Raw genomic sequence first — 19,182 nt, 5'->3', positions numbered from 1 at the left:
CCAGGCACATCCAACAGGTAGATCGTGATCTACCGGCAGATCACTGGAAGTCTGTGGTAGATCACTGGTAGATCAGTGGCTCCCCCCAAAGAAGCTAAAAAACTTTGGCTCCCCTAAAAAAACTCAACACCTTTGCCCTGCACCCCTAAATCACCAAAAACAGAGCTTTCCTTCCTAAAAGAAGCTCAATGTCGCTTTCCTCCTCCCTAAAGAAGCTCAACAACGTTTACGTCAACCCCCCAAAACAGGGCTTTCCTTCCTAAAAAGAAAGCTCAACAACTTTGACCTGAACCCCCCAAAAGGGGGTGGGTAACTGCCAGTTTTTAACTCTGTGAGTAGATCACAGTCTCTTGGAAGTTGGCCACCCCTGGAAAGGACTGGCATGATATTCTGCTTCTTCTCTTTTCTGAGAAAGACACTCCAGGACCGAGGGCCAGGCTTCAATTCATTGCCCGTGCTTTCTTCAGCTTTCTCTTCTTGGCCCCAACCAAATATGGGCAGGATTTGGTGTACACAATGAATCACCCGCTGAACTCCAATTTGAACATTCTCTGAATGGATCAGGGGCAAGACAAACCTTGTGTTAAAATTACGCCCACTGTGTTGTGCATCAAGAACTCCAGTTGCCATACAACTAATTTAGACACAAATCAATTATGTTTCCAAAAACTATCAGTTTACTCATGGTTTTTTCCATTCTCCTCTCCTTAAGATGCTAGACAAAGGCCACAGGAAATTCACCCCATTCCCTTGATTTTTCCCTAGTGGTTTTCTCCGAAGCCTTGACTACAAATTGCAGACACAGGAAGGTAAAGGAAGGGGAGGCAATGCTTTGATTGTTATGCTTCAAGTGTTCTGTGAATCCTGCGAGACTTTTGTATTTAAATGCTGCTTTTGTGTCTTGACTCAAAATAAATCAAGCTGGTGATGGCAGGAATTATGTGATCTCTCTGACTGTGGAGCATAAGAGCAAAGTTGTAACTGGAGATAGATAGGCTGAGGAATACACATTTGACTGGTGGCCTCAATACTGTAGTTATTCCTTATTAGATTCTTTTATCGAGGCTGTTATTGAACTTATGCGTCACTGAAATCAATGAGCAAATACTGTATAGCAATGAATTAATTTAAGTCATATTGATTTCAAAGGGATCTGAGGTCAGATCCAGACCATGACCTGTTAACAGCTTGCAAAGGAACTCAAGGACAGCTCAGTTGTTGGGATGCCTCCGGCCTGTCACTAACTTAGAGGAGGGTTTAAAGTGCAATTTTAGGTTTGTGCAATTAAAGGAGATTAAAGTGCTCTGTTGCCCTAGCAAAACAAATTTAAAAATGAACTTTTTGCAGTTTGGAAAGTGACAAGAAAAGTGCTGGGTGAATTAATGATTAACAGGAAGCAAATCAGGACAAATGCTCATTGTCATATAACTGTCCCATAAATAAATCAGAGTGGATGCTCAATAAAGACTGGTCATCATGTAACTTCTGCATAAGCTTTCTGTAAGCAAATTAAGATGAATGCTCAGTAAACAGGAAATCTGGAGGAGCCCTTAGTCTCAAATAAGGGAAACCCACTGCCAGCAGAAATGCCTCCTTGGCTATGAAGCTCACTGACAGGCTTTGGGCAAAATAGTTTCTCTATTTCTCTCCCCATCTCTCATAGCCCAACCTCATAACTTTCACAGGACAGCTGCAGGACTAAAACACACTCTGAGACTGCCTGGAGCTGATAGGAGTTGTAGTCTAAAACATCTGGAGGACATCAGGATGGTGAAGGCTGATATAAACAACCAAGGCTAATTGCACTTAACAGTTGTAATTGCTCAGAACATAAATTGTTCTGAGAAACATCCACAAAGAAATTTGCTTTCCTATAACTCCGTTAGAAGCAAAGCATCAGAGTGACATGAGGGAAATGCTGATAAGATGCTGTATCTCTGGCAGGCTTATGGGCAGCAGAGTAGCTACCCTTGACCTAATCTTGACCAGGGTGGATAAAAATCAATATTTTTTTTAAAAAATCAAAAAAATTGGATTTTTTTGATTTAAATCGATTTTTTTGATTTAAATTGGATTTTTTTAATAAAATGCTTTTTGAGGAAAACATATTACCATCCAAAGGTTATTCCATCATGAAATAAAGATTAGTTTTTTAATTTTGTAGTATAAGGTTGTATATGTTTAATTTTGGGGGTAAATAAATTCCATTAATCCATTCACAATGTCATGCTCTTCCAGAGGTTTTTGTAAGATTATTGGGCAGTTTCTCTGCCTACAAGATATTATCACAGGTGCTTGGTTTACTTTTGCAGTTCTCAAAACTGAATTTGACTCAACAGAGATCACATGCCTCTTCTTCACAGCAAAAATGTTATAACATGAACAGAGTTGAGAAAAAGACCTTAATCCTATTGTTCTACAAACCTATGAATACAGAAGCAACCCCTTCAGTGCTAAGTTTCAAGAAGTTCAGTGAATAGAATAGAAACAATATTTTTCTGATTGTTTGGAGTGGACAGTATTTAAGTTTTTCATGTGTAGGCTGGGCTGACAGTCTAAGTTTCTTAAAATATATATATTTTGTTTTTGTTTAGCCAAATTAGTTAACAAACATGGATGTTTGTTTAAGCAAATAACATTTGCTGAAATGTTATTGTTTCAGTTGAATAAATCTATTTAAATTGTTATTATTAAGGTAATGATTATTTTTCTCCTTCCTAAGTACAACAGTAAAGTTGTCCAAATATGAATGATTAACCTATTAAACTGGGGATAAAAAAAACTAATATGAAAAGTTGTTATTCTAAAAATCTTCATCTACTTGCATATTAAAGTTATACCAGCAAGAATTAGTCTTTATGACTAGTGATTTAAATCGTGATTTAAATCATGATTTAAATCAGTTTGATTTAAATCAAATCCACCCTGATCTTGACCAACAGGGAAGAACTGATTGAAGGAGTGGAAGTGGCAAGAACCTCGAGGGAAAGTGACCGTGTCATCTTGGGATTTGTGATAGAAATACATAGTCAAGTGTACACCATGGAAGGCCAAGTTCATGAAGCTCAAGCAACAGTTGGGTAGGGTGCCATGGGTAGACATTAAAGAGGGAGGGAGGTTATCAAAAGTGAAATACTCAAGGCACAGCCACAAGCTGCAGAGGGTGGGGTGGGGGCTGAGACAGCTAAAAGAGCACAACTGTGGCGTTAAAGGGGCATCTATGGGAGATGGGAGGAAGGCCACATTACCAGGGAAGGGCCATTGCTCACGGGTAGAGCACGTGGTTTGCATGCAGAAGGTCTCCGGCACTGTCTCCTGAGGCATCGCCAGTTAGGGCTGGGAGAGAGATTCCTGCCTGAAACCCTGAAGAGCCGCTGCCTGTCCGTGTAGGCAATATTGAGCGAGATGGGCCCAAGCCTACCTCGCAGGGTCGCTGTGTGGATAAAATGGAGTGCGAGGAGGGGGCGCGTGTGCACCACCTAGCGCTCCTTAGAGGAAAAAAGGCGGGCTATAATAAATGCAGCAACTGAGCTGATGAATAAGCCGCTTCTCTACATCCACGGAGGGGACTTTTTTGCCCCTTCTTCCACCACATTTTTTCTAACGCTTCGTTCCATGGCGGATCCGCCGCGCCAATTCCACCTCCCTCTCTCTCCCGCCCGTTGCTAGGGCGCCATGTTGGCGGCGGCGAGAGCCCCCCCGGAAGTGCTTCCCGCCGGCGGGGGGAGGCGGGGCGTCCGCTTCCGGGGCGTGGCGGCGACGGGGCTGCTGGGGAGTCTCCTCCGTGAGGGAGGCTGGAAATGGCGGCGGCTGGGAGGGGGGAGAAGAAGAAGAGGCGGAGGCGGAGGCGGCCGACCCGGGTGGAGAAGAAGCAGCGGCTGCAGCAGCACCAGGAGGCAGCCGAGGCCATCCTGCCGGGGACCCCCAGGCCGGGGCGCCGGGAATAAGAGGCGGAGCAGGCGACACCCCCGCCGCCCCCCCAAAGCACATGCGGTGAGGAGGGGGCGCCGTGATCTGGGTTGGGGGGTGTCGTTTGCAAGACAAGGTGGAGCCGGGGCTAAAATTTCCTCTCGTATATCTCCCCAGCAATTTTTTTAAAAAAAGCCCCTCACTAAACATGGCGCGCGATGGCCGGGGCCGGATCCCCCCCCCCCAATTTTGCTGCTGCGCCATTGCTCCGCCTTGCACGGACACGGAGCTGCCCGAGAGAGAATCGCGCCGCCGCCGCCCCGTGCCCGCGCTTTGCGTGCGCCTTCGCCCCGGGGAGGCTGCAAAGCGGTGCATGGCGCCCGGGGGGAGGAGAGGAGAGAGAGGGAAAGAGAAAGAGAGTCTCCTCCTTTTCTGTTTACTTCAGCTGCAAATGCAAGAAAGGGTGAGAGGGGGCCGCTGCGAGGAAGCGGAAATTTCGCGGGGGCCCCCGCGCCGCCCCGCAGCAGAGGATGGCGCGAGAGGAGGAGGAGTGTAGCGCAGGCAATCCTCCATCCATCCTGCGCTCATTGCAGAGAGGAGGCGGTGGGTGCCCTTATGCCAAATGAGGAATAGGTACTTGCAATGAGGCTGGGGTGCAGCCTGCTAGCCCTTGATTTGCCCAGATGGAGAGAAAATTGCCTTCCCCACCCAAAAAATAGCATCTAAGTAGAACTAAAGAGGCGCATAGGCAGAGGAGGTGCTTTCAGTCACGCTCCCCAGGGCGCATTCTTGTATGTAATAAATAAACATAAATAAATATGTTGTAATAAATAGCATAAACATCTCTGCCACCCTGTTGGCCTGACAGTGGCTGTACCCTTAGGATGCCCTCTGTAGATCCCTGCAGGGTGAGCAGCGTTGAAGGGCCTTGATAGAGTAGAAGATGCTGAGCTTTTACCTCTTTAGCTGCCTGCCCCATTCACTTATGTTTTGACCCCCCCCCCTTATTTCAATTGAATGAACACTGGTGAGGTATGAAAATGCCACCCTATCCATTTGTTGGGCACACATTTGTATACAGTAGCAGCTGCGTCTTTAGCAAAACAGCTGATACAAGTAAGTCCATCCCCATGTTCTGTTGCAGGTAGAATCTGGCCGAACCGTTAATCCGCCTCCTATAATTCCTTTGCTCTAAGCCCAGAGGGTGGGAAGTTACAGCATGTTTCCAACTCAGCCATAGATTTGAATCCCTTTTGGGACATATTTAGAGCACTTAATGTTGTGGCTCCATGTTTGGTGCCTAGGCCTCAGTCCCACCTAAGGCAGAGTGTTGCAAGTATGGTGTACCCTGCATGCAGTGAATGTTCTTGTGGAGTGCATCAAGCAATAGCAACTTCTGTTCTGAAGCTATATTATTAATAAGACTTTCTGTTCGCTAATCTTTCAAGCTGGTGCTGAGCTGTATAGTTCTAGCATCTTTGGGGCAGGGCTTCTCAATGCATTCTAGCTTTGTCTCTGGTGCTATCTGGGTCTATCCTGTTAGCTGCTTTTGCGGGCCTCACTTATCTGTCACCTGCACCTTCACATTAGGGCATCTGATGAAGTGGGTCGTTGCCTACAATAACTTCAGCAGCAGTTTTAAATGTGTTGGTTTTGAAGGTGCCACAAAGCTCCTTCCTTGGGTTTTCTTGCAAGTGGTTGACATGGCTGTCCTCCTGTTGGTGCCAGAAATACATGTTGTGCTCAGAACGGGACTGATGAGGGTTTTCAGCTGCTGAACTCTTGCTTCTCTTGCACCAACGTGTGTGCTCATGTTTACTGATTTTCTCAATCAGCTAGTGCATATGTGTATTTTTATTCATTGCATATTCATTTCTCATTTAACTGCACAATAAAACAATCCTTTAGATCATTGGTCAGACAAGTATGCCTGTATTTGTACCTTTGATTTGTTACTGCCTGGGCTTGCTTTCTTGATGGGGATATGTGTGTTCTTTTTCAGAGTGTTGGAAGCTAAAGCTACCAAAGAAGTCGAAAGAAAACTAAGCAGGTAAGTCAGAAATAAAAGGGCAGAAAATGACCTGAAGGGCATGTAGGAATTGGGAGCTTAGACAATTGACAGTTTGCGTGATTTGTTTTAAAGAAATGTGGTGACGCTTCCTTATAAAATGTAATTGAGCAGAGAGATCCTTTGTGAAGCGGCGTCCTCCACTTCTTTAAATATCTTGCCGAACATATTTTCTTTTGCTACATTTAAACTGTTGCCAGAAGTAAGCAAGAGCAAAAATGAATGCAGGGTTTGTTTGCTGTGTGTGTTTTTCATCCTTGCCTGGCCAAATGGATTTTTATTGGCTGGAAATCATCGCTGGCCTTGAACTCAACACAAGCCACATCTTGTGAAATAAACATTTGTTCCTTTCTATGTGCTGTATTAAGGAGTGTGAGAAGTAGCTGCTTGCTAATAGCCAGGGAAATTTGAAACTTCCCATTACTACAGTAGTAATAGAAACTTCGAAATTGGTTTAAGACTTTGGAGTGGGGATGGGGGGTAAATATCTGGCCAAATTATTTTTCAGTACTTTTGTGCTCCTCCTTTATCTTTGCAAAGAGGTAGGCCACTATTCCCATAGTGCAGCTAGGCAATTGAGAATGAGCAGTGCACTGCAAACATGTAGAAACTGTGCAAAGTATCTGGTCAAGTGCTCCAGTGCTTTCTGTTTTCTTGCATTACGCATATATGTCACATAGTATTCTTCCTGCACTTGTAAGGAACTGATCTTTTAGTGTGGCAGCGCCTACTCTTTGGAACTCCCTGCCTATTGATATCAAGCAGGCGCCTTCACTGTACTCGTTTGGGCGCCTGCTTAAAGCATTTCTGCATATGCATAGCTGCCAAGTTCTCCCTTTTTTAAAGGGAAATTCCCTTATGCTGAATAGGCTTCCTCGTGAGAAAAGGGAAAACTTGGCAGCTATGCATATGTAAGCCTACCCAGTTACATAGATGTTGATGTATTTTAGTTTCTTTTGCTTTTAATTATTTTGATATGTCTTTAATTGTTTTTAACTTTTTATTTAGGATTTAAATATTTATTGTATACTGCTTAGTAGTTTTGTAAACTGCTTAAGTGGTATATACATTTCGTTAAATAGAAAATAAAAGCACTTTTGATTAGGGATGCCTACTCAAATATGTTAAAAGTTGACCTGTGTTTTATTTAGTAATTTTAGCTTAACTACTGATTTTTATTACATTCTGTATTTTTTTGAAAACAGAAACACCTATGAACTTGAAAAAATAATTGTATGACATATTTGTATGACATATTTTATACACTATTTACAGTTAAGCCATCTACAGATGGTTAAATAATGATGTGTAGCCCCACGCAGACCCCCTCCCCTTGTCGCACTCTGTGTTTCATAACTCGTTACTTTTTATCTTTGTGTCGTCGCCCCCCCCCCCCCACTTAACTGGCCACAATTTGGCATTAGGCAATAGTCAGGAAGTTAATTATTTTAAACGTCTGTATACCTCATTTCAGCTATAACAGCCTCCCAAGCATACACCCAAATGTTGAAAAATGAAAAATGAATCTGTCAAGATTTACACAATTAAAAACAAGACATCCTAAAAAACCCTGACTGAGTTTACAGAGCAGAAATCAAGGCTACGACATCTTGCCTTGCTTTTGGGTTTTTAATATATTGTAACTGATAGTTCTGCACATCAGTAGAAGGTCAAGAAGAGTACCGTAGTTTGTTGTTAATCTACTGAACATTGTCATTTAATTCTTAGAAACACTGAACACTGCTGTAGTTTTTCTGGTCAAATCTGTTTCTGCAGGCGTGCTTAAAGTGAAACTGGCAGTTGAAGGATAGCATGTTTCATTACAGGAGGAATTTTATAGGGTGGCATGGGACTCCTGTCAAGTAAATGAATGGTCAGGGGCCTTACACCTCACTGGTAGAGAGCGGCTTAATTGCAATATCATTTTTACCCCTCTAATCTGTGCACATGTGCAGCTAGGGTAAATTTGGAATGATGGTACTACTTATACTGAAATCACCCAACCTGGCATCTCTGATGCTAAATAAATAATTGCAACAGAGGAAATGCTGACATAACTTAATGCCATCGAAGCATAACCTGCCACTGCTACACCCCTATTGGGGTTTAGAAATGAAACTGAATAAAGGACACAAACTTTCCTTAAAGCAATCACTGCCTAGCTGCATAAAAACAATATAATAAATGTTGCATTTGTGGTGAGGATGTTTAGAGTGTGTGACATAAGCTATCTGGCCAGATCTTAGGAGCTCATGCAAGGCAGCTCTGTAACAAATTTTCAGAGTATTCAATAATGGTCTGAGTCTCCTTCCTGAGCCAATTGCCGGTGCCTACAGCACTGTTCATGCTGTGCAGTGGTTCATCATAGACAGCCAGGAATCTTAATAAAACTAATCACTGAGCAGAGTTTCAAAGCATGTGGTCAGATCTAGGGCTGGGTGATAGCTTGTTTTCACTATTGTAATATATCACTAGCTAAAAATCTTGATATATCAATATATCACAATATCTGAAATAAGGAACTCTGCAGAGGCGAACAGGATAATGTCCTGGCAACTGCTACTACTTAGGGGTTTAAGACAGATCAATGACAATATTATCAATCATCTCACACTCAGTTTCATCAGCAGGCATGCCAAAATGCATCCCAACATACCAAATGGTGCTGTTCAGGACAATCCAAAGAGTGGCAATGAGTCATAGTGAATAGAAATAATCTGGAACTGCCACACTGCCAGCAGGTCTACTAGGCGGCAGAATCAACAATCAACAAGGGGGGGGGGCAGAAGCAGCCTGGCAGCAGTGGCGCAATAATCAGCAGCCTGTGAAGCCTTGCCACGGCAGTGGGCTGTGGTGGCAGAAGCGGTGGCAGCCTGCAAGGTGGCCTGCAAGGCCTTGCAGCAGTAGCAAAAGTGTTGACAGCCTGCAAGACCTTGTCATGGCAGTGGCCGTAGTGGCGGCCTGCAAGGCCTTGTTGTGGCAGCAGGAGACTAGCAGAAGCAGAGGTGGCCTGCAAGACCTCTCTGAGCCAGGTTGCCACAGCTTCTGCCACTGCCTCCAACTACCACCAGGAGTACTTGCAGACTGCTGCCACTTCTTCCCACCACAGTGAGGCAAGCCCCACTGCCTGTGTTGCCACAAGGCCTCACAGGCTGCCACTACTATTGCCACCATGTTCTGTCACCGCTGCAAGGCCTTGCAGGATGCTGCTACTGTCGTCTCCTGTCCCTGCCGCGAGTCTCCGCAGGCCTCTGCTGTGAGGATTTGCAGGCCACCGCTATTTCTGCTGCCAAATCCTGTTGCTACTGCAAGGCCTTGCAGCCACTTCCAGTCACTACCACAAGGCCTTGCAGTCCACTGCTGCTGCTGTTATATTCTATCACTGCCGTGAGGCCTTCCACACCGCCATCACTACTGCCACCACCTCCTGCCATGACCGCGAGGCCTCGCAGGCTGCCAATACTGCCGCCACCTCCCGTCACTGCCGTGAGTCCTCGCAGACTGCAGCTGCTACTGCCGTCACTATCACCACCGCAAGGCCTTGCAGGCTGCCACGGTTTGTGCTGCCATTGAAAGGCCTCGCAGGCTGCTACTGCTACTGCCACCAACTCCTGGCGCTGCCAAGAGGACTTGCAGGCCACCACTGATTGTGCTGCCACTGCCAGGCCTTGCAGGTTGTCGCCGCTACTGCTGACCCGTACCACGATCATGGCAAGCTGTTTCTGCTGCTGCTGCTGCTGCCTCCTTGCAGGCCTGCTGGCAGTGTGGCAGTCCCAGATTATTTGTATTCACTGTGACTCATCGCCATACTTTGGATGGTCCTGAATAGCACCATTTAGTAGCCAAGCCCAAAACCAAAAGTCCTATGGGGATGCATTTTGGCTTGCCTGCTAATGAAACTGAGTGTGTGATGATTGATAATATTTTTGTTTATCTGTTTTAGACCCCTAAGTAGTGGCAGTTACCAGGGCATTGTCCTGTGTGCCTCTGTATAGGTCCATACTTATTTCAGACATTGTGGTAGATTGCAACATTTAGCTGGTGATGTGAGGTTTAGCTAGTGATAACATTGCAGCGTTTAGCTGGTAAGTTATCACAATGTTTAGATATCGCCTAGCCCTTACACACATTGTGATTTGCAATATATTGCCAGCTCAAATATTATGAAACATTTATTAGGCTGTGAACTTCAAAGCAGTTTTGGATGATATATCGCCCAGCTCTAGTCAGATCTTGCCATTTGTTATGCCCTCTAAAGGCACACTGGCTTCAGAGAAAACTAATGATTTTCCTTTAAGGATCTGAATGAACTCCCTTGGCAAAAGATGCTGTTAAGGTCGTGGCTCAACAATTGTGCTTGTGCACTCTGTTTGGGGCAAAATTACTGACTTGTATGTTGAACCTTCAGGAAATTGTCCCCCCTCCCTTCAATTTAATAGATGTTTCTTTGCCATCTGAGTTGGCATGGAAACCCCATTGGATATACCTGTCTGACATAAACCCTCCACACTATTTTATTTCATAAGATCATTTATACCCTACTTTTGACCCTTTTGAAATTGTAAATCACAGCAGGGATGTGGGCGCACAAATCCCAAACAGCTGTGAAACATAAAAAAAACTGAAGAGCTGTTTTGACCTTGACTTGAGTGTGCAAAATGAAACAGACTTGTGGAACTTACTGCCCTGTGTGATAGGAACTACTACTGAGAAGGCCTGATTTTACGTCTCAGTCTTCCGCACTGTACAAGATGGCAGTACATATAATAGAGTCTCTTCTAATGACTGAAATGCCTGGGGTAGGTTTACAGGGCAGTGGAAACTTGGCCTGCAGCAGTTACTGTAGTGCAGAGATGTGTTGGGATTGCAACCCACAGCTGATTTATTTTGGGTTGCATCCAAAGTAGCTCTGAGTAACACATTCTGTCAGCGCAAGAGTTTCAGCTTGTGCACCGGGATGCCACTCACCCCTGCAAAATCTTTTCTGGGGTTCCCCAAGACTCTTTAGTAGATTTGGAGAGGGTGTATGGGGAGGAGGGGGAAAGTCCATCTGGGCAAGTAGACACCCTTGCACTGACTGGACTGTTAGTTGTGTACTGCCCATTATTATTACATTTAGGTCCCAGCTCTCTTCCAGGGAGCTCAGGGTGGAGCACATCATTCTCCCCCTCCTCATAACGTCCCTGTGAGGTAGATTAGGCTGATCAATTGTGGCTGACCTAAGGCCTCCCAGTGGCCTTCATGGCTGGGTGGGGATTTGTGCCCTGCTCTGCCATGTCTTAGTCTGCTTATAGGACTGCTGCCAAAATAGTTGGTGTGCCGTCCTTCTCATGAAAGAATTTAAAATATTTATAGCCTCACTCTTCATCGAATGTTTTCAATCCCAGAGTGTGTGTGTGTGGGGGGGAGTAATAAAAACAAACAAAGAAAAACAACATGCAGAAATTACAAAATCATATAAACAGGACCAATAAACAACCAAACAATTCTGTTATAAGGTCAACAGGCAAAATTACAACATACTATTTCCAATTTATTGAAGAACAGGCCTCAAGGTCAGCGGAGCTGCCAGCTAGCGATGTGCAGGTGGATTTGGTGGCCTCCTTATCTCCCTAGCAGCCAGCACAGGCAGTGTTCAGGAACCTTCAAGGTCTTGGCCTAAGTGGATGCTATAAATGACTTCCAAGTATTTGGAGGTTTACCATCGGAAGTTGTGATGAGTCAGAAGGGGCCGTGCAAGCAGCTCCATTTAACCCCTTCCAGTGCTTGCATGGTGCTTGAGTCAAGAGCAACACTGCAACATCCTCCTTCCATCATCATCATTATTATTATTATTATTATTATCATTATTTTATTCAGATGATGGCTTACCCCACCTTCCAACTTGATTGCCACTGCTGCTTGCCCATAACTCTTGCAGAGTTTCTAGCTTCCCTTCTTCTGGGTACCTTGAGTTCCAATGCAAGTCTTATAGACCATATTCTCATATTCCACTTCGCTTGCCCCCAAAGTAAGAGTGTTGTGAATGAGTTGACTATGTATGGATAGTTTGCTCAGCTCCATTGCTGGTTTGCGGGAGTCCTTGAGCCAGAGGTGATTAATGTTTGCTTAAGGGCTTTGTCATCTTGACCTCAAAGCTTGGAACTAATCATTAGTTGCATTTCTAAGATGGGTATTCCATAAATGCACCAAGCAAAAGGCACATAATTTGCATGAGGCCAGCTGCCTTAAGGCCTGGAATCTAGCACAGGCGGATGTCTGTTTCAGCTCTTTGATTTGCCCTTTTCTTCTTAAACCGAATGTTACTGGTTCTTGGGAAGATTGGCTTCTGCTTGACACTCTGATATTTGTGAATGAAATTGCCTGTTGAGCCTTTGTAAACAGACTGCCTGGGTGCTTAAACATACAAAGGGTATTCCGAAGGTAAAATACGAGCTCAGAGGTGTCCAGGGGAAAAGTTTGTATAGCATGTTTGCGTCATATGTGTATTAAACTTGCAAGATTTTGACCATATGCAGTCGAAGGCAATCTGGATGAAATTGTGCAAGTTAAATCCGAGCAAGGCAGAGAGATGGGGATATGCCTGTAGTATATCTCACTTTCAGCAAAGCATTAGACAGACACTTTGTGATATCTTTCTTGATAAGACAATAAAATACGGGCTGGGCTTTTGTTCCCTACCTAAGGCTACCCTCCTGCCTTTGATTTTCCTCAGTGATTCATTCCCTAGAGGTGCAAAGGACATGCTATTCTAAATATTTAACAAAAGTTATATACGGCTTGATTGTAAATAGAACCTCCAAGACAGGCATGTGCTTGTGCATCTCCATCCGTTTATCAGGCATGATCCCTAAAGGGGAGGCAGGAAAGCATCCTCACAGCCACTCTGAGCAGTGGATCTTGACAGAAAAGACTTAACACTGCCTCTTGCTTAAACTCCATGGGCACAAAAGGTTCTACTAAAGCAGGCATGTCCAAAGTCCGGCCTGCCGGTCAATTTAATCCGGCCTCCAAGACAGTATATGTCCTGGGGTAAAATCCTAAAAAAAGCTCACCCACTTTGGGGTAAAATTGTAAAAGCTCACCAACTTCAATCCTAAAAAAAAGCTCACCAACTATGGCCGCCCTCACGCATGTTCACTTCATCAAATCTGGCACTCTTTGAAAAAAGTTTGGGCACCCCTGCTCTAAGAGGTTTATGACCGATATTTAAATGATCAATACAAAACAATTAAAAACAGGTATTTTAAAATATAAATAAAATATAATTAAAATCAGACATTCAGCAAAAAACATTTAAACATATGTCTGGATACATGCCTGAACCAAAATATTTTTAGCAGTGCAGAAAAGAGTACAGCAAAGGCACTTTTTCTGATGTCACAGTGTTGCCTGAGTATTGTTACTGCCTAAGTGTCAGGTGAGAGGCAGTGTTAAGAGTGGCGAACCAGGACCGGGGAGGCCAGGGGTCCAGTCCTCACTCAGCTATGACACTCAGGAATTCAAGTTTTAGGATATCTGCTCTGGTTTTGGTCTTATTCTCAGTGGACTGTGTGGTATAAAACATAGAAAGTATTGAATCTTTTGTGCCAGTTACAGTTGGTAGCATATTGTGCAGTTTTCAAAATTCCCAGATCTCTTTCAAATCTATCTTGAGTGTATGCATGCTCCTAGTTTAACTGAAGTTGGTAGAAAAGATCGCTTTCTTAGTTTGTCTTGTATAGTTCTGTGATAGACAGCACCTGCCTTCAGCACCTAATTACTTCCATATGAAGCCAAGTTTATCAGATGATTTTTAGTGTGTGTGCATTCAGTTGTCTGGGCTTCTTTGAACTCTGGGTGTGAGCTGATCCCTGGGTGTGGTCTTGTGCAGGCAAACCTCATTATCTGTGGATTACAGTAAATCACCTCCCTATCTGCTTGTGCTTATGCATATGCATGCTGCTTTATAACACCACTAGCCCAGTGGGTCCCCACAATTTGGCCTGTCAAGTTGTAATGCAAGCATGAATTGCATAGGGCAACACACACACACACACACACACACACACACACACACACACACACACACACTGTGATTGCTTGGATCTGTTGACTACTTGGGTAAATGTTACACATCTGTAAAAGGTTTTCAGTGGAGCATATTATGAGGGGGACAAACATGCTTGCTTTCAGTCTAATTTACTGTCCCTGTAATTGCCTTAAATTGAGACTTTGGGGTTGGTTGGTTGCAACAAGATGCGATAATTGAGGACATGTGGCACTTAAGTGGGTCAAAATGAGGCCAATAAAACTAGGAGTAGAATTCCATTACAGCTGGAAGGGCTTCATAAAGCAACAGTTGTCAAGCTGTTTGCTTAGACCCGTTGAGTCAGGCTAGCGCCATCTTGCGGAGTCTGCTGTGCCTTTTTGTTGATGCAGGGAGCAGACTGACTGACTCGGCAGCAACTTGAACCCCCTCCCAGTCCCCACCTTGCCCTACCAGGACCAAGCTATACCTAGCATGCAATCATGTGCCACCTTGCCCAATTCTAGCTAATCACAGGCTGCAATCTTCAGTGGAGCACAGAGCAGGATGAAAAGGCTCCTTAAGCTTTCTGGCTGCTTTCTACTCTAAATAACTCTTTCCCCAGCTATGTTCATGGAGGTAAGCGACAGCTCACTTAAGGGGAGAAAGGCAGCTGAAAAGATTAAGCAGCCAGCCCCCTCTGTCAATGCCCTGTGATTGCAGCTGCCTTTTGTCAATTAATGCAGGTGGAGTGTCCTGAGGGTGGGTCTGTTTCCTGCTCTCAGTGATTCACCTTTGTCTTCTTCAGCACAAGTCCCATGTGGAAGGAATTTGTTTGGAAGAGAGCCACCCATGGCAATTCAGAAAGTGATTTCCTGGCCTTGCCTGTTGTCGTTTGGCTTAATGACCCTCTCTACTTCAATGCAATTTTCATATTTCCCCCTTACTTTTAAGGCAGTTATTGTTCTAGCGTCATCTACATATCTTACTGTTTTAAGATCTGTCCCATTCCTTTTTCTTGATGTGTTATGGCTTTTTCAGTTGCGAGCCTCTGAGTGGTGCAAAATTTAGTCCTGATTCAGTTATTTAATTAATTTGAATGGCAGGAGCTGTAAATACATAGACAAAGTTGTTTTGTGGTTTTGGAAATGTGACAGACCCCTGGCCTTTATTGCAGTTCTCACTGACGCTGATGCCTTTAGCTGGGCAAGCTGGTGTATGCCTTCTCTTCCACACCCAACCTTGTATGCTTCTTGTGAGGGCAGAACACAAAATATTTCACCATCCTGCAGGCCTCTTATATTCGCTGCCTTTCCCCCAAACCCCACGGCCTCTTTTTTTTTTGGTTGCTAAGTTTGTGAGAAGTGGAGGGTTTGTTGCTTGTGCAGCTTAGTTGCCAGCACTTTCTTGGGCTGCCCTTCCTTGGTTTGGGACCCTGTGAGGCACTCCAAACCTTCCTTACCTCTGAAAACCCCTTCGTTTTCAGTGGGCAGCAGTTCCTCCTTTCCCTTGTTTCTAGTTTTGCCTTGGAGTAAGTGTAACAAATCAAATATTGGCGCATAGCACTTACCAGATTAAAAAATATATTGCCTGATTTGCACCTTGTTAAAAGCATTTCTAGTCTCAATTCAAACTGAACTAAAAATGCACTCTATAATTCTTTATATGCTTGTAGAATTAAAAGGTATATATAGGAAGATACTGCTAGGATTATTAAAGTTGGAGTGACAGACATCTTAATGCTTTTCAATACAGTAGGCAGAACTGGACTTTTAATTCCTAGCAAATTAGTGTGTGTTGTATCCAAGTAAATATTACCCAGAGTAGAATGAATTGGGGTCCATGCCCCGCGGGGAAGACGTTGGCTGTGTGTCTTTGTGAGGTCTAATTGCAGCCCTATCCTCAGGGAATTGGTGCAAGAGGAGGAAGAACAGTTGATGGAAGAAAGGAAAAAGAGGAAAGACGACAAGAAGAAGAAAGAAGCTGCTCAGAAAAAGGTGAGTCAGAGACTAAGGCACTTGGTGGGTTGTGATGGCCACCAACTTTGGCGGCTTTGAAATGGGCTTAGACCAGACATGTCAAACCTGCGGCCCTCCAGATGTTTTGGACTACAATTCCCATCTTCCCCAACCACTGGTCCTGCTAGGTAGGGATCATGGGAGTTGTAGGCCAAAACATCTGGAGGGCCGCAGGTTTGACATGCCTGGCTTAGACAAATGCATGGAGGAGAAGGAGACTCTTGATGGCTACTAGTCATGATGGAACAGCAGGAGCATCTTATTGGCCACTGTGAGAAACAGGGTGCTTGACTGAACAGGAGCCCTTTGATCTGATCCAGCTTCAGGGCTCTTTTACGGGCCTAAAATGTATGTGTTTGTGAACCTCGCATTGCATGTTTATCAGATGACTTCAGCCTTTAATGCTGGGAGTTCTTTGCACATAGGGGGAGAAGCCTTCAACTTTAAAGGGGTCTGACTACAGTTTTATAGGGAGGAGGGGAGACAACCTTGCCAGTGTGGTGTAGTGGTTAAAAGCGGTAGACTCGTAATCTGGGGAACCGGGTTCAACGTCTCCGCTCCTCCACTTGCAGCTGCTGGGTGACCTTGGGCTAGTCACACTTCTCTGAAGTCTCTCAGCCCCACCCACCTCACAGGGTGTCTGTTGTGGGGGAGGAGGGGAAAGGAGATTGTTAGCCACTTTGAGACTCCTTCGGGTAGTGATAAAGCGGGATATCAAATCCAAACTCCTCCTCTTCTTCATATTTATGTTGAGAAAGGATGCATATGCTGATAATGCCCTATAAGCTGCCAGTTTGTGCCCAGTGTTGGGAAAGCGTCTCTGATAATCATTAATTGGGTTGTTGTTGTTTTTCAGGCCGCTGAACAAAAAAACAAAGGTGAGTTATTTCATGGTCATTGGCTTGGCATAACTTTGATATGACTCCTCTTTGTCTGGTGAAGAGCTTTGAATGTGCCTTTGGTGGGCTGGAGATTCTTTCATGAGAAAGCCAGAAAGGACAGAATAGAATAGAATAGAATAGAATAGTTTATTGACCAAGTATCAACCCTCCTTGGAATTTTGCTTCGACTACATTGCAATGTAAAGAAAAATGATGGCACAAGGAAAAAAAGCTATTCCTGTGCCTAGACGTTTTTGTATATAGAGTCCTGTACCGACGTCCAGATGGAAGTAAATCAAACAAGTGATGACCAGGATGTGAAGGGTCTACAGCAATTCTCTCTGCTCTCTTCCTGACTCGAGCAGCATAAAGTGTCTCTATTGGAGGCAAACTAACACCAATTACCCTCTCTGCAGTTCTTACTGCTCGTTGGAGCCTCTTCTTATCCAGCTTAGAGGCTGTACCATACCAGACAGTAATGGAATTACAGAGAACAGTTTCAATAGTACCTCTATATAATTGGACCAGCGATTCTTGGGGCAGATTAAATTTCCTTAGTTGTCGCAAGAAATACAATTTCTGGTGTACCTTTTTAATCATAATATTGATGTTATCTGACCAATTCAATTTTTGAGAGATCATAGAGCCCAAGAACATAAAGGACTCTACCACTACAACCATGTTACCAAGAATGGAGATTGGCAATGAGATGGGAGGATGCCTTCTAAAATCAATTATCATTTCCACTGTCTTTTGGGCATTTAGCACAAAGTTTTTCTTGCTGCACCACGAGACAGGGTGGAAGAGATGAGCAAAGAACTTTGAAATAGGAGAGGAGGAAAGTGCATGGAAGAGAAATCCCCCCCATGCCTTAACTCAGGCACCCCCAAACTCGGCCCTCCAGCTCTTTTGGGACTACAATTCCCATCATCTCTGACCACTGGTCCTGTTAGCTAGGGATGATGGGAGTTGTAGTCCCAAAACATCTGGAGGGCCAAGTTTGGGGATGCCTGCCTTAACTCTTGTAGTTCAAACCCCTTTGCTAGTTGTTTGAGGATGGAGAGCAAAGTCCTCCTCCCCAGACCCAGTGGTCCTCCTTAGATACCAGATATTGCTGCACATTTTGAATGCCTGCATCCTGTCTAAAAGCAGGAAATTTGGAACAGCATCCAAGGATGTCCACCTGCTTGCACAACAGAAATTGCTTGTGCAATGTAGCTTCTGGTTTCTTTGATTTCCCCCTCCTGCGCCCCTCCAATGCGCTCACAAAATTGCTCTGGAGGATCCCCAAAACTCTGGAGCATATTTTTGGGGTGTGGGTAGAGCTTCAGGGGAGGAATGGAAGGAGAAGCCCCATTGCAAAGGCAGACACCTCATACTATGTTGGCTCTCACCTTTGGTTTTTGGGTTTTTTTTTTAAAAAAAAAAACCTGTATCCTGAACTTAAATTTCTCTCATTAGGAGATACCGTATTTCCAAGATAGAACTGCAGATTGCACAAATGCATTTGCTCTGCAAATCTTTTGTTGAGCAGATTGATTTTTTTGTGTCCCTTGATGTCTGGAGTCATCTAATGTTTTGTTTCAGATTGCATTAAGTGCAAAGCAGAGGAAAAGAGGGACTTGGGGGCAGTTATAAGGCTTTAAAAAGGCTTCCTTCCTTTCGATTGAATTTTACTTTTCTCATGAGTGAAACTGGCTAAGAGTCCTGTTGGCATCATAAGGGTGCTCTGAGTAGTATATTCCAAAATATTAGGCATCTTAGATTGATTAGGAAACAAAAGCTTCAGTGCACTCTAAACTAGTATACTTAAGAATGGTGCATTTTGAATATAGGCTAATTTGCTTCAGTTAAGGGTATCAGACCAGCTTGTAGTACACACATGCCCAGGGTGGATAAAAATTAATTATTATTTTTAAGAATTAAAGGTGCCTCTTTAATTTAAAAAAGCATTAATAGGCTGATTTAAAAGAAAAAGAAATCTGAACCCATATAAGTCACAGTCTTTTTGGTGGAATTACTTTAATAAGTGTACATAGGATTCAGCTTTAGCCTGCAAGTAAGTGATCTTGCTTAGTCTACTTACATGTGTACAGATGGGTAAACAAAAGACTATTGTTTTCTATTGGTTATAATTTTGCAGTGCAATGCTAATATGGGCAGTATTGCAACAAATTCTGGATTTTGCTTCTTGGCTTGTAATTAAGGCCCTGCTTAATTACAGACTGCAATGCTTTAAACATTATAGTGCCTAGTCAGTATGGATTTTGTTCAGGAAGTATGTATACATTTTGAAAT

The 19,182-nt window shown here is 44.0% G+C and overlaps 1 protein-coding gene across 3 annotated transcripts in view; it reads left to right on the top strand.

The window, feature by feature from the left end:
- The first annotated feature begins 3,758 nt into the window (after window positions 1-3,758).
- The window catches only part of TNRC6A (trinucleotide repeat containing adaptor 6A), a 40,358-nt gene continuing 24,934 nt past the window's right edge, over window positions 3,759-19,182 (top strand). For all 3 annotated transcript variants that reach the window (XM_060282688.1, XM_060282687.1, XM_035130944.2), the window contains exons 1-4: window positions 3,759-3,993; window positions 5,912-5,959; window positions 15,892-15,982; window positions 16,860-16,881. In XM_060282688.1, coding sequence (XP_060138671.1) covers window positions 3,989-3,993; window positions 5,912-5,959; window positions 15,892-15,982; window positions 16,860-16,881 — 166 coding nt within the window. In that variant the 5' untranslated portion in view covers window positions 3,759-3,988. The remainder of the gene's footprint in view (window positions 3,994-5,911; window positions 5,960-15,891; window positions 15,983-16,859; window positions 16,882-19,182) is intronic.

This window comes from Zootoca vivipara, chromosome 14 (genome assembly GCF_963506605.1).
Source record: "Zootoca vivipara chromosome 14, rZooViv1.1, whole genome shotgun sequence".
NCBI lineage: Eukaryota > Metazoa > Chordata > Lepidosauria > Squamata > Lacertidae > Zootoca > Zootoca vivipara.
Note: the sequence above shows the minus strand (reverse complement) of the source record. Positions and strands in the feature narration are given on the sequence as shown.